Genomic DNA, 13,484 nt, shown 5'->3' on the forward strand with positions numbered 1-13,484 from the left:
GGCGCCATACATTGTGGGGGCTCCTACAAAACCGGGCAAGCCGTTCCCGGCTTGCATCTTGTAATAATCCACATAGGCGCTAGGATCTACATAACCCCTCGAGGTAGCCATTTTAATAATGTACACACTGTTTCAGGGGTTGAAAATGTAGTTTCTTTACCGAAGCGGAAGGGTACGTTGATATTCTGATCCGATTTTACTTCGATCGTGATGTTGTCAAAGTGGGTCTTTGAGACTGGTACGTAGTGTGGCTTGTCATAATTAATTGTGACCATGTCATTGCTTTTACCTTTAATAAGTACATTTCTCAAAAGGGGGACATAACTATCCCTGACCCTCTGGTGGGTTATGATATCCGTATACACATAAAGAGTGTAAAAGCCGCCCCTGATGTCAGCCGGGAAGGGGGCCACCACTTCTGAGAACCTGCTCTCTGTGTCAGAATAGAACCCTAATATACGCCCCAGTTGGCCGCTGGTTTGAATGCTAATACCAGGTTTTGACACCTTGTACACTCTGTTTTTAATAGGGTTGTAATATAGCTTGATGTTGGGGGTGCCTTCTGAGAACTGTTTATGCATCTCATCTAATATTTTATCCACATTGTCATAATAACCTCCTTGTATCGTGAATGTCCATTGACTCTTTTTAACATCATCAAAAATGGCGAAGGTGGCATCCTTATCTTGTAAAACAGCCCAAGTGTAAGGATACTGTATTTCCGCCAACCCCACTTCCCACGACCCCCTTAGATCTATAGATTTTCCAAATTGTACCGTGTAACTGGATATTTCATTTTTAGGGTATATATCGAGAGAGGCGTTACTGGGTAGAGTCACGTAGAAGCCTCCTGATTCCATCTTGAGTATTGAAAGTAATGCCCCCAACACACCCGCGGGCATGTTGTTATAAGGATTGAATATCACAAACCTGTTGTTCCGGGACCCAACTATTGAACTTTTCAGGCCATCCAAGCCATTTCACCAACACATATTTTTTCCGGTTCTGGGTTTTTTCAGCTAATATCTTTTCAACTCTGTATACACTGTCTTTACCCACAATAATTTTTTGTAACTCGACTTCGTAAAACGTTCCTTCTATATCCTCCCCGTCATAGTCTTTTAACCGGTACACGGGGGGGTCTCTAGCCAACTGTTCGGTAACTGTAAAATATTCGTCAGAAAATGTTTGTTCATAACCTTTGGCAAAAGTACTCCTTAGCATTGAAACGCGAACCACATCACCGATGTTGAACTTATAAGTAGTTTTTCCCTTCTTAATAAATGGTCCGTATAATTTTTTATAGACCTTAAAAGAATTACTTTGATCAACATCTATAGGCTTCATTTTAATACTGGTGTGATACCCTTGGTTGTAAGCATCGATAAAATCCTGAACTTTATCAAAATACTTGAACCGCTGTAAAATATCTCCACATTTTGGTCTTTATGGTGCGGTTAAACCTCTCCACCACCGATGCCTTAAGCTCATTACCGGTGGTGAAATGATGTATTTTGTGTCTCTTCAGTAGATTCTGAAATTCTCTGTTGAGAAACTCTTTTCCTTTATCAGTCTGCAGTTTTTTAGGACATCGACCCTGGGACAATATATCCTCAAAGGCCCTTGTCACCGCCCGGCCTGTTTTATTATGTAGAATGTGAGCCCAGGCATATTTTGATAACACATCGATACACATCAACATAAATTTGTGACCATTGTTATGTTTTGATAAATTTGACATATCGACTAGATCCATTTGCCATTGTGAGTCTATGTCAGTTGCATATACGTTAAAGTTAATCCTGAGAGGTTTATGTAAGGTATAGGCATCTTGTTCCCGTAACCATTCTGAAACAACCACATCATTAACCTTCACTCCGGCCTCAGCGAGTCCTCTTTGAAAACCCTTCTTACCCGCCAAACCCCCAATCTTGGATGGGTTGTAGTATAGTTCATGCATTTGGGGAGCTTGCCGAGTCATTCTGTCAAATAACCACACAGACCCACACTATGCGCAAAGTTTTTATACAAGGTTTTTTATTCAACTTCAGGAGAGCAGATACCCCTTTTTAGACATTTGAGAAAAGTATAACATACACAACAATTTTTTCTACGGTCCAGACAAAAAGAAATCAGATGATTGGTTACTTGATCTATATCAACAAATACCTGTTTCTTTATCTTGTAGGCACACACCTCAGTTACATATGTAAATAAAACAACATTATGACCTATTTTAAAAGTAAACAGAGGGGTATTAAACATGCTCAGTAAAAGGTCATACAGATGTTGATGAAATGGCCTAATATCATTCTTGGCCCCCTTGAGCGCTTCATCCCAGTGTTCGTACCCCCCGGTCTTTGTTACAGCAACCATTAACTTTTCCAGGTTTGAAAGTTGATCCTCATCGATGGTTAAATCTGTAGAGAAAAGGCTCGCGTTGGCTACTTTTCTGTCAAGCACATGGTGTAATAGCGCTCTCAGGTTAGCTGCAGAGTGTTGATGACAGAACCAGTTGCAGAAGCAGTCCAGAACATTCCCCATGTTCAAAGTCCCTTAGTTCAGGTCAGAGTCTGAATCAGTGGCGTAGATGTCGAATTCTTCGTCGTTGCCCCCAGCTTTAACTTCTTTACGGAAGAAATAAGCTTTTAGCTTGCCAGCGGTTTTTCTACTCGGCTCATCCAGGTCATTGAGCAGCTGCCCAAGTTTCTCTATTATAAACGGCTCCTTTTTCAGCTCCAGCAAAATCTCATCTAAGATTTTCTGGACTTGTCCCGCAGTGACATGTATGTGGGAATAAGACAGCGCCTTGATTAGTGCCGGTTTCAGCCACGGTTTGTTCAGTCTTCTGTAAAACACGTTGAAATAGAACAGGAAATAGTAACGGTCTGGTTCAAACAAACAACTGTGTCTCAACTGACTGGGGTGATTCACTTCACACCCCCGACAGATTCAGAGAGCACTCTGAATATACACCAGGGTGCTTTTAACCACTCTGCTTACTTGGTCACATACCCCGGGCATAAATCCTGCATCTTCATCACGCCCCCAGGACAGTCCGATGCTCATTGGGTCGCCTGGTGGTTTGTGGGGTGTTTCTACATCCATTGGACTGACCCCCTCCTGAGACGCACAGACGGTAGACAGTTCGGCAAAATCGAGGCCCTCCATGAGCTCCAGAGGCTGGGGATCCCCGAGACTCATTTGGACATCCATCGCACCGCATGTTGTTTCGTCCTGAGGGACCGGGGTCTGAGGTCTTGGAGGGTAACCGCAGTCAGAGGGTTCCGGAGTGTATACAAAATCTGGGGAATAGAACCAGGGGTGATCCCGGGTTTGAAGAGGCCTGTAGAGCCTGTCGACGTCCGCAGCTTTCGGGTAAGACATTCTCTTTAATTTTAAACCATGAATGAATTGTTGCGCCTTTTATCCTATCTCTTCACTACGTCACGACACACCGCCCTCTTAGAAGAGAGTAGCCCCTGAGCCGTCAGACCCCCCTCCAAAACCCCACACGTCGTCTGTTTTATCATCGTCGTCGTCATTCAAGGGGGATATATAATCCATAATCCAGCATATTCTCCTTCTAACCGAATCCAGTTGCGAACATTTGGTCAAGATGTCAAAACCATCATTTATACAGTTTATGACCTCTTTCAAGAACGGCCAGTCCACGGCGTCAAACATAATTTCAGTAACCTGTTTTTCTGGATCCTCCACACCCCCTTCAATAGGGTTTGTAATCAGGGTACTGCTAAACAAAACCTTACGATCTCTAGTTAGAGATAAACTCTTCACCACTCACCGTAGTTCTGCAAGCTTTCCCATTCACACCTTTCAAAACCCTGAGTCGGAGACTCCGTTTCGCATTCTCTTGGACCCTCTTGCAAGCCTTCTAGAGTCTTATCCACAAGCCCCAGGTCTCTCCAGGCCATCACCTTCAACCAGTCCTCATAAGAGTATTCAATCACCGTCTCAAAAGGTTCCAACGTACCCTCCTTCCCCTACCAAAGCAAAAAGCTCCACTCCAACATAGCTGGGATCCCTTTTAAAGCGGTAACCCCGTCGAGCCCCCCAGAACAACACCCAGGAGCGTTCAATCTTCAAATTGGTGAGTACAGGAACCCTTGCCTGGGATTGTTTCTTGCGGGGTTTCATGTTGATGTCGCTGGACATGTTGAAGAAGCGGGATGTTTCAGATGCTGAGAATTAAAGAGGTATTGCCTAAAAGCAGCGCGGGTTCTTAAATAGAGAGGAGAGTTTCGGGGCGTTGCCTTCAGAGGGGTGGGGGTATTTATGGGTGGCCTTGTTGTTCAGGGTTTTATGGGTGTACACTTTCTGACGGATATGACGTAGGAATAATTAAGGAAATAACCTAAAATCACGCCCCCCAATTATGACGTAGGAATATTAATAAGCTTAGGGCATACGTCATAACAAAATAGGCCGCGCCCAAAAAACCCTACTATCTACTGATATGTTTTTCTTGTTACAAGAAAATTCTTTTGGTAAGAATCTCAAGAAATCTCCTTTGGTAAAATTCTCACGCCAAGAGAAATCAAGACGTTTTTTCTTGTGCTGTTGGAATAACTAAGCATTTTTTCTTGTTACAACAAAATTCTTCTTCTGGCAAGAATCTCAAGAAATCACTTGGTAGTGTACCTACTCAGTGTACTTAGAGATCTTGTGTTACTAATGGGGACATCAAACTCTCCATTATGAAAATGATTAGCGAATTACAGCAAATTTTAATTTCCTTAAGCACCTGGTTATCTATGTATTCCTTATCTAGGAAACCTTCATAGTGTCACATCTACGCCCCACACTTCCTCAGTCTGCTACCAGAAATCAACTTCCCCCGGGTTCTAATTGCTTCAACCTTCTTCAGCTTCATGTCCAATTATTCAATTAACATTCCACAACACCATGTGCACTTGTGTGTGCTGTCCTCTTCCCCATTTTTTCTGCATCTCCACCACTCAACCCCTTAGTGTTTCCCATTCAATGCTCAGTCTTGTTTACTTCACTGTAGCATTTCCAATCTCTCTAGCCATGTTTTCATTAGAGTTTCCCCATTACTAACCCTAGCTTCCGTCTTATCGACCATCGCCTCTTGGATTGCCCACTCAGTGTTGTTCGCCCAATAATCGACCCTTTGCCTGCCTCATCGACCACGACTTAAGGATTCCCTTGGACATTGTTTGCTGGCTTCAACCCCTGCCCGTTTCTGGGTTATGTGTACGTCTGCACTTGGGTTCATCTTCACTGGCAGTGCCCATCACACACAGAGTGATTACTGACTTCCTCTGATTCCTTTCTCTATATACATATTGCTCTTTCATTTTCCAACATTTTATTTGTATTTGTTTATATTTAAAACCTATTCTAATAGCTTTTTCACTTTTCTCCTTTAAATTATTTAATAAAATATGGTTTTCATAGAGTCTTAGAGTACACCATGACTACATGTCCAGGTCTAAAGTTAGAAACAGGAAAACCACAAATGAACAGCAAAGCATCCATTGTCTTTGGTATATAGAAAAAACACAAATGAACGGGGAGAAAAGAAGAAGTCAGCAAGTCAGCAAAACCTTATCTTGCTGACCGGTATTTTTAATGCTAAGACCAATCATTTCAGTTAATATTAATTATTAATTTGACCGTCTATTTAATTAAAGAAATGGATTCAACAGAAAGAAAAAAAAATGTCCATACACAAAAATGTACTTTCTACTTTATTTCAAAGTCCTTGGTGAGTTTGTTTCACAACATATTTTATATGATACTGTTCATTCTTATTCCATAAATAATTGAATTTACAAAAGTTGGAATGGTCAAGAATTTCAATTCTTATCAAAAATATTACTGTACAGATGTAATACGCATTCTTTACCGTTTTAATTCAAAACCAGGGGTGAATTTTATGCACAAACCATTTCCTAAGCCTGACATTGATATTTCCTATTCTGATTCCATAAATAATGGGATTTATGAGAGGTGGAATAATCATGAGGTAAGCTGAGAGGAAATTACGAACCTCACTGGGCACATAGCTCATGTCAAATCTGGCTTGAACTGTTTCAAAAAAATCTGAAATGAAAAAGTTGATTAGTGTAACTAAGTGTGGAGTGCAGGTGTTCAGTGCCTTAGCTTGCGATGCTTTGGAAGATCTCAGACAGAGTCTGAGAATTCGTAAATATGAATATAGTATCAGAATTACAGGGAGAACTGCATTAAAAACAAGGGTAATTAGACCATAAATATTATTAATGGATGTGTCTATGCAGGACAGTTTGAGGATTGAATAGTTGGCACAAGCAATCTTATCTATGATTCTTCCACACAACGGTAGCTGCAGAGTTAATATGAAAAGTATACCAAATGGACATATAGAGTATAACCATGACAAAATTATAATCTTAATTACTTTTCCTGGAGTCATGATCATATTATACTGCAAAGGATAACAGATTGACAGATACCTGTCATATCCCATCAATGCTAAACTTGAAAATTCACAGTAGACAAATATGTGCAGACAAAAAAGCTGTACCAGACAACTGATTCGAGAAATTGCATGATGGTCTGACAAGATGTTAGTTAAAAGGCAGGGGTAGATTGCAGTGCTGCCAAATATTGAATTAACAGAAAGGATACACAGGAAGAAATACATGGGCTCATGGAGGCTCCTCTCTACACAGATCACAACTATGAGAATTAAGTTTGCAGAAATAGTAAAGATGTACAGCAGCAACAAAATGATAAAATAAATGTATTTAGTGTTCCCAATTTCAGAGTATGCAGACAGTATGAAGGTAGTGTCGGATGAGTTCATCATGCTGTGCCCTGCTGGAGAAGATCTGTTCAGAGGACATGGAATTTAGCATAAAAATATTGTTAGCCGTTGTACTAATGACTGACTAGTAGAAAAAGAAGAGTTATTGCTCTTTTATGATATGGTACACTTGCATTGATTTTACATGTCAAACAGCTGGAAGAATCTATGTATAATTTACACATTAGGTATAATTTGATTAAATTGACAATCTGTTTGTGCAAGTATTGAGTAATTACTTATGTATTCACAGATATGTAGTTTATATTTACTTATATACACAATTGAAATTATAGGTAATTATATTTTCAGATATGTAAAACTTTAGCTAAATACGTTGTTACACACTACTTACATGTGTAGCTACACTGTAGATACAAAGGTAATTAATCAGAACTTAAACCTAAAAATTACATCCAGCACTGGATTTTTCATTTGCATTATTATGAACAGACGCAGTAGTAGCTTTTGTGAAACTAAAATGCCTCACTTCTTAATGCCAGCAGATTTGGAAAACATAAATAGGACAAAATCAGGTACAAATAAAGACAGTGTAAAGGGCAATGAAGCAATGGGACAATGAGGCTGCACAAACCTATCAGCTTGGGAGCACACTTATATCTGATTTAAAATTAAATATTTATATTAAATTCCACATACATTAATATAAACTAGGTGGATTACGTTCTGTCTTACCCTGATAAATAAAGTAGCTGTGCAGTTGAACCTGCCCTTCTCTTTGCTCACACCACCAACACGATCACAGCTTCTCTGGACTGGACTGACAGAATATTGCTTTCACACAAACACACATACATGGACTGGTATCTAATGGTATGTAAGTAATATGATGCTTTCCTTCTAAAAGGAAAGGGGGGGAGGGAAACAAAGTCCTCGATAAACTTATGCTCAAAGTGGAATGTAGTGGCTCAGTCTTACAGTTTTTATCTTGTGAAGAAGCTCCACAGAGAATCAAGCTGAGAATCCTTGATCATTAATAAGGCACTAATGAGAAGGGATGTTGAGGGAGTCCAGCCCACGTGACCTGTGTCCCATATGTATTTTGTAGTGTCCCAGAACTGTTTGAAGAAAAACATTATTTATCCAGCACAGTTAAGTAAATTGTAGAACTTGGCAATCACAAAGATGGAAAATAATTAAATCGAACAAACATTTTGGAGAAAATTAGCATTGTTAAAGTGTATTGATTATTTATATTTATTGTATTATTTTGCACAAAACATTAAGAAAATAATTTGAATTAAGATGTGTGAAATTATGAGAAACTTGGATTTAATAATGTTACTGTACAGATCTCTGTAAACCTGATAAGTATTCTTCACAGCTTATGTCAAAGTCAAGAGTTTCTTAACCCTGGTACTAATGTTTTTCATTTTGATTTCATAAATAGTGGGATTTATAAGAAGTGGAATGATCAAAAAGTAAACTGAGGAAATAACAAACTTCACTGGGCATGTCTCATGTCAAATCTGTTCTGAACTACTTCGACAAAAGCTGAAATTAAAAAGTTTATTGGTGTAACTAAGTGTGGAGTGCAGGTGTTCAGTACCTTAGCTTGTGATTCTGTAGACAATTGTAACTGTCACGGTTGCCTCGTGGGAGGACCGTAAAGCTGTAGGAGATAGGACCCAAGTGCAGAGCTAGTGCAATGAGCTGACAGAAACCAAGGAGAATCCAAAGGCGAGGTCGAGGTCACTGGCTAAGGTCGAAATCCAGGAGGTCAAGAGAAGCAGATACAGGACAGTGAGAGAGAGAGATACAGACAAAGACAGGACTGAGCAAAAGAGGGAGGACAGGGAGTGAGAGAGAGAGACAGGGTTACAGGACAAAGATAGAGAGATAGACAGCAGGCACTAGGGAGAACAAGGAGCCAAGCTTGGTGATCTAGGGAGAGCTGACAACACTTCGCCCAGAGTGAGGGCTATATAAAGGAGAGCAGAAACTAGGAAGACAAGAGCATGACCAATGAGAACAAAGGACAGGAACAGAAGTGCACAAGGGTGTGTAGGAATGTTAATTGACAGAGAGAAAAAAGCAAAGCAGTGAAGGGAGCAGGAAAAGGTGAGGGAAAGGTGGCCTCTAGTGGGGAAAGAGGGTCAGGGCTAGGGAACTGTGACAGTACCCCCCCCTCCACGCTCGGCACAGCCGAACGGGACCGGACACGGCGGGGACAGCCACGGGACCGAGGAGCAGGAACAAAGGTAGTGGTGATACTGAAGACAATAAGGAGGGAAAGGTCAAGATTTCAAGAGGGTGGCCACAAGGCAAGGTCGGGAGGCCTAGGAGGTGGCCACAAGTCAGGGTCAAGAGGTCTGGAGAATGGCCACGGGATAGGATTGGCGTCTGGAGGTCTTGGAGGCGGCCATAGGAAAGGAACAGGTGCAGGTGGTCTGGGAGGCGACCTCAGGACAGGAACGGGTTCCGGAGGTCTGAGAGGTAGCCACAGGTCAAGGACAGGGTCTGGAGGTCTGAAAGACAACCACAGGACAGAGGCAGGATCCGAAGGGTCAGGAGGCAGCTTCCGGACAGATGCAGGGTCCGGAGAACTGGAAGGCAACCTCCAGACAGAGGTAGGGTCCAGGTCGGGCGGAGGAGGTGTTGGAGGCTCGGTGGACAGAGTCGAGGATGCCTCAGGAGCTGGGGACTGGGAAGGCGAATCCGTGGAAGCCTTAGAAGACTCCGAGAGCGGCGCCTTGGGAGGCGAAGATGACGGAGCTTTCGGAAGCGTAGCCGTCGGAGGTGGAGTCAGTGAAACTGTGGAAGGTGGTGCCACAAAGGCCTCGGGAGGTGGCGCCGTGGAAGCCGCAGGAGGCTGAGCTGTTGAAGCCTCAGAAGTTTCGGGAGGCAGCGCTTTGTTAGTCTTGGGAGGCGGCGCCTTAGTACTCTCAGGAAGCAGTGCTTTGGTAGTCTCGGGAGGCGGTGCCTTGGTACTCTCAGGAAGCGGTGCTTTGGTAGTCTTGGGAGGAGCTGGAGCCATGGAAGCCTCAGGAGGCGGAGCCTTGGAAGCCTCAACCACAGGAGGCGGAGCCTCGGAGGCTGCAGCGGGCGTGGAAGGCGTGAGGCTGGCGCAGGTACTGTTTCGTAGACCATGAGAGGTCTAAGTTCTGCTTGGACGGCGGCGGCCTGGACCGGAACTGCGGCATCGGACTGGATGGCGGCGGCCGGGACCGGAACTGCGGCATCGGACTGGACGGCGGCGGCGGCGGCGACCGAGCACTCGGGCTGGGCGGCGGCGGCAGCAGTCGGGATCGGGATCGGGACTGGAGCAGGTACCTTTTTCTTTTAACTTTTCTTTTCTTCGGGACCTCTGGTTGGGTGGCCGGGAAAGGCTACTGCACGGGAACACGCTCAAGCACCAGATTCAATTTGGCAATAAGCCAAAGTAGTGAAGGTGGTCAGCTTCGCTGGGTCCATTTAGAGGCGAAGTGTTCTGTCACAGTTGCCTTGTGGGAGGACCGTAAAGCTGTAGGAGATAGGACCCAAGTGCAGAGCTAGTGCAATGAGCCGACAGAAACCAAGGAGAATCCAAAGGCGAGGTCGAGGTCACTGGCTAAGGTCAAAATCCGGGGGAGGGAGGGAGGGAGGGAGGGAGGGGGAGAGAGGGAGCCAGGCTTGGTGATGCGGGGAGAGCTGACAACACTTCGCCCAGAGTGAGGGCAGTGAGGGGTATATAAAGGAGAGCAGAAACTAGGAAGACAAGAGCATGACCAATGAGAACAAAGGACAGGAACAGAAGTGCACAAGGGTGTAGGAATGTTAATTGACAGATAGAAATAAGGAAAGCAGTTAAGGGAGCAGGAAAAGGCGAGGGAAAATTGGTGGCCTCTAGTGGGGAAAGAGGGTCAGGGCTAGGGAACTGTGACAGTAACGGGGGGTGCTCCCGGGGGGTAGAGGGAGACCCCCACTAAGACTACCCCAATGTTACTGAATCTCCCGACCACGACACCCCATTTGTATTAATGTGAGGATGGAGGCCTCACTAACACCCAATCTTTATGAGCCCACAATCCATGCAGGTTCATTAAATCCCAGCAGTGCACCCAAAAACACAACGGGTTAAGATAAATTAATGTATTACTTTGACACAATATGGAGTACATCACTAAATAGACCCTGAAGTCAATTAGAACGGCAACGGAGCAACGGCATCCTGAGGTGGTGTGGGGTGCCCAGCTCTACCCCACCTGTTTTCCGAGCCCTCGTGTGGGTGGTCAGGGGAACAGTTCTTTCTTCTTTCGCTAAGAATCTAGGAGTCACCCTTGATCCTGTGCTCTCGTACACGTAGCACATCACCATGCTGACACACATCCGCCTATTCTTCCTGAGCAACATACACTTGTATGAGGATTTTTTTCTTGGTGCTTGGTTTTCAAACAATCTGCAAAACAGTTTAACTGAAACTCATAGGCTAATTATTATTACCTCAATACGCGGTCAAGTCACAATTTTAATTTATTTGTGACAGAATTAATGTAAAACTAATATAATTTGATTATATTTCTAAAACAAGTAATATTAAGCTTCTACAAAGTTACAGAACATAATGGATAATACCCTATTCTCCTCTCCTCCTCGCACAGAACAGATGTGGTCAATCTGGTCAGCAGCCGGCTGTCTGTGTCTCTTTCTCTCTTCTTCCTTCTGTTCTTCTTCTCCTTGTCCTTCTCCTTTGTTGAGTTTCCAAGTTTATAGTGTTCCTCTCAACCAATCATAGTGGAACATGATGAGCTCATGCTTTGCCATGGCCCCCTCTTCTGTGCCCATGCCTAAGGTCAAAAGGTCAACACAACAATGTACTGGAATCTAGTCTGATTTGATTATTTCAGACTATGTATGGATGTGAAAGGTTAAACTGCAGGCTGTTAGGACACACATCCTCTCATGGAGAAATTCCTCCATTGTAGAGACATACCTTCCTCATAGACTACTCGACTCGTCCAGTCCCTGGTCCTCTCCTTACTGGACTACTGCAACTCCCTCCTGGCTGGCCTATCTACAACTACTACCCGCCCGCTCCAGCTCATCCAGAACTCTGCTGCTCATCTGGTGTTCTCTCTGCCCCGATGCACACTTCTTCGCTACTTCACTGTTCCTCTCCCTCCGCTGGCTCCTGATCTCGGCTCACATCCAGTTCAAGACATTGACTCTCACCTACTGTTGTCCCGACCAGACTGCACCCTCATCTCTCCATGCATCCCCTCCAGACCGCTCCGGTCTTCCTGTGCCAGAAGATTAACTTTGCCCCCTCTTCACTCCCCTTCCTCCAGAACCTGCTCCTTTTCATCCCTGGCCCCTAAGTTGTGGAACGACCTTCCCAATTAAGTCAGACAGCTGAGTCCCTGACCACCTCCAGAGATTACTCAAGACACATCTGTTCAGACTGTACTTGTAATGTATTAGTTTATTCCCGAGTGGTTCAGCTCTTCTTTAATTTTGCACTTTATATAATGTTTTTATCATACTGCTTGCTTTTACACTGATCAGGCATGACATTATGACCACCAGCCTAATATTGTGTAGGTCCCGCTTCTGCCACCAAAACAGCCCTGACCCATCAAGGTATGGACTCTACTAGACCTCTGAAGGTGCGCTGTGGTATCTGGCACCAAGATGTTAGCAGCAGATCCTTTAAGTCCTGTAAGTTGCGAGGTGGGGCCTCCATGGATTGGACTTGTTTGTCCAGCACATCCCACAGATGCTCGATTGGATTGAGATCTGGGGAATTTGGAGGCCAAGTCACCACCTTGAACTCATGATTCTTCAGACCAGGCCACCTTCTTCCATTGCTCCATGGTCCAGTTCTGATGCTCACATGGCCATTGTAGGCACTTTCGGCAGTGGACAGGGGTCAGCATTGGCACCCTGACTGGTCTGCGGCTACGAAGCCCCATACACAACAAACTGCGATGCACTGTGTGTTCTGACACCTTTCTATCAGAACCAGCATTAACTTTTTCAGCAATTTGAGCTACAATAGCTCGTCTGTTGGATCGGACCACACTGGCCAGATTTTGCTCCCCATGTGCATCAATGAGCCTTGACCGCCCATGACCCTGTCGCCGCTTCACCGCTTTTCCTTCCTTGGACCACTTTTGATAGGTACTGACCACTGCAGACTGGGAACACCCCACAAGAGCTGCAGTTTTGGAGATGCTCTGACCCAGTCGTCTAGCCATCACAATATGGCCCTTGTCAAAGTTGCTCAGTTCCTTACGCTTTCCCATTTTTCCTGCTTCTAACACATCAACTTTGAGGACAAAATGTTCACTTGCTGCCTAATATATCCCACCCACTGACAGGTGCCATGTAACGAGATTATCAGTGTTATTCACTTCACCTGTCAGTGGTCATACTGTTATGGCTGATCAGTGTATATTGCTAGTGTCACAGACGGGGTGTGACGGGTAATTTAGCACTTAATTGATTTATTACAATTTATTTCACTTATTTATTTAGATGTGTGCACTTATTATTTTTTAAATCACTGTTGTCTTTTCGCCTTATGAAGTGTTTTTTTTTTTTACTTCCTTATATTGTTGTTTACTTTTCCTTTGGTATTATTGGTTTATTGAAGCAAGAGAGAAGCAACTGACTGAGCACACAGAAAGGATACCTGGGGAGCAGCAAG

At 43.9% G+C, this 13,484-nt stretch overlaps 2 protein-coding genes across 2 annotated transcripts; both read right to left on the minus strand.

Moving 5' to 3' along the window:
* Positions 1 to 5,902: 5,902 nt before the first annotated feature.
* LOC136747070 (olfactory receptor-like protein OLF3) lies at positions 5,903 to 6,838 on the minus strand. Its single transcript, XM_066700025.1, has one exon. The coding sequence runs from the start codon at positions 6,836 to 6,838 to the stop codon at positions 5,903 to 5,905; it is 936 nt and encodes a 311-aa protein (XP_066556122.1).
* A 2,263-nt stretch (positions 6,839 to 9,101) lies between these two features.
* LOC136747071 (uncharacterized) lies at positions 9,102 to 9,833 on the minus strand. Its single transcript, XM_066700026.1, has one exon. It carries the CDS (start codon positions 9,831 to 9,833, stop codon positions 9,102 to 9,104), a length of 732 nt encoding a protein of 243 aa, XP_066556123.1.
* Positions 9,834 to 13,484: the final 3,651 nt, after the last annotated feature.

This window comes from Amia ocellicauda, chromosome 3, assembly GCF_036373705.1.
Source record: "Amia ocellicauda isolate fAmiCal2 chromosome 3, fAmiCal2.hap1, whole genome shotgun sequence".
NCBI classification, from domain to species: domain Eukaryota; kingdom Metazoa; phylum Chordata; class Actinopteri; order Amiiformes; family Amiidae; genus Amia; species Amia ocellicauda.

Coding starts and splice junctions, on each gene's coding strand:
- LOC136747070 (XM_066700025.1), bottom strand. CDS start 6,838: ATGATGAACTCATCCGACACTACCTTCATACTGTCTGCATACTCTGAA.
- LOC136747071 (XM_066700026.1), bottom strand. CDS start 9,833: ATGGCTCCAGCTCCTCCCAAGACTACCAAAGCACCGCTTCCTGAGAGT.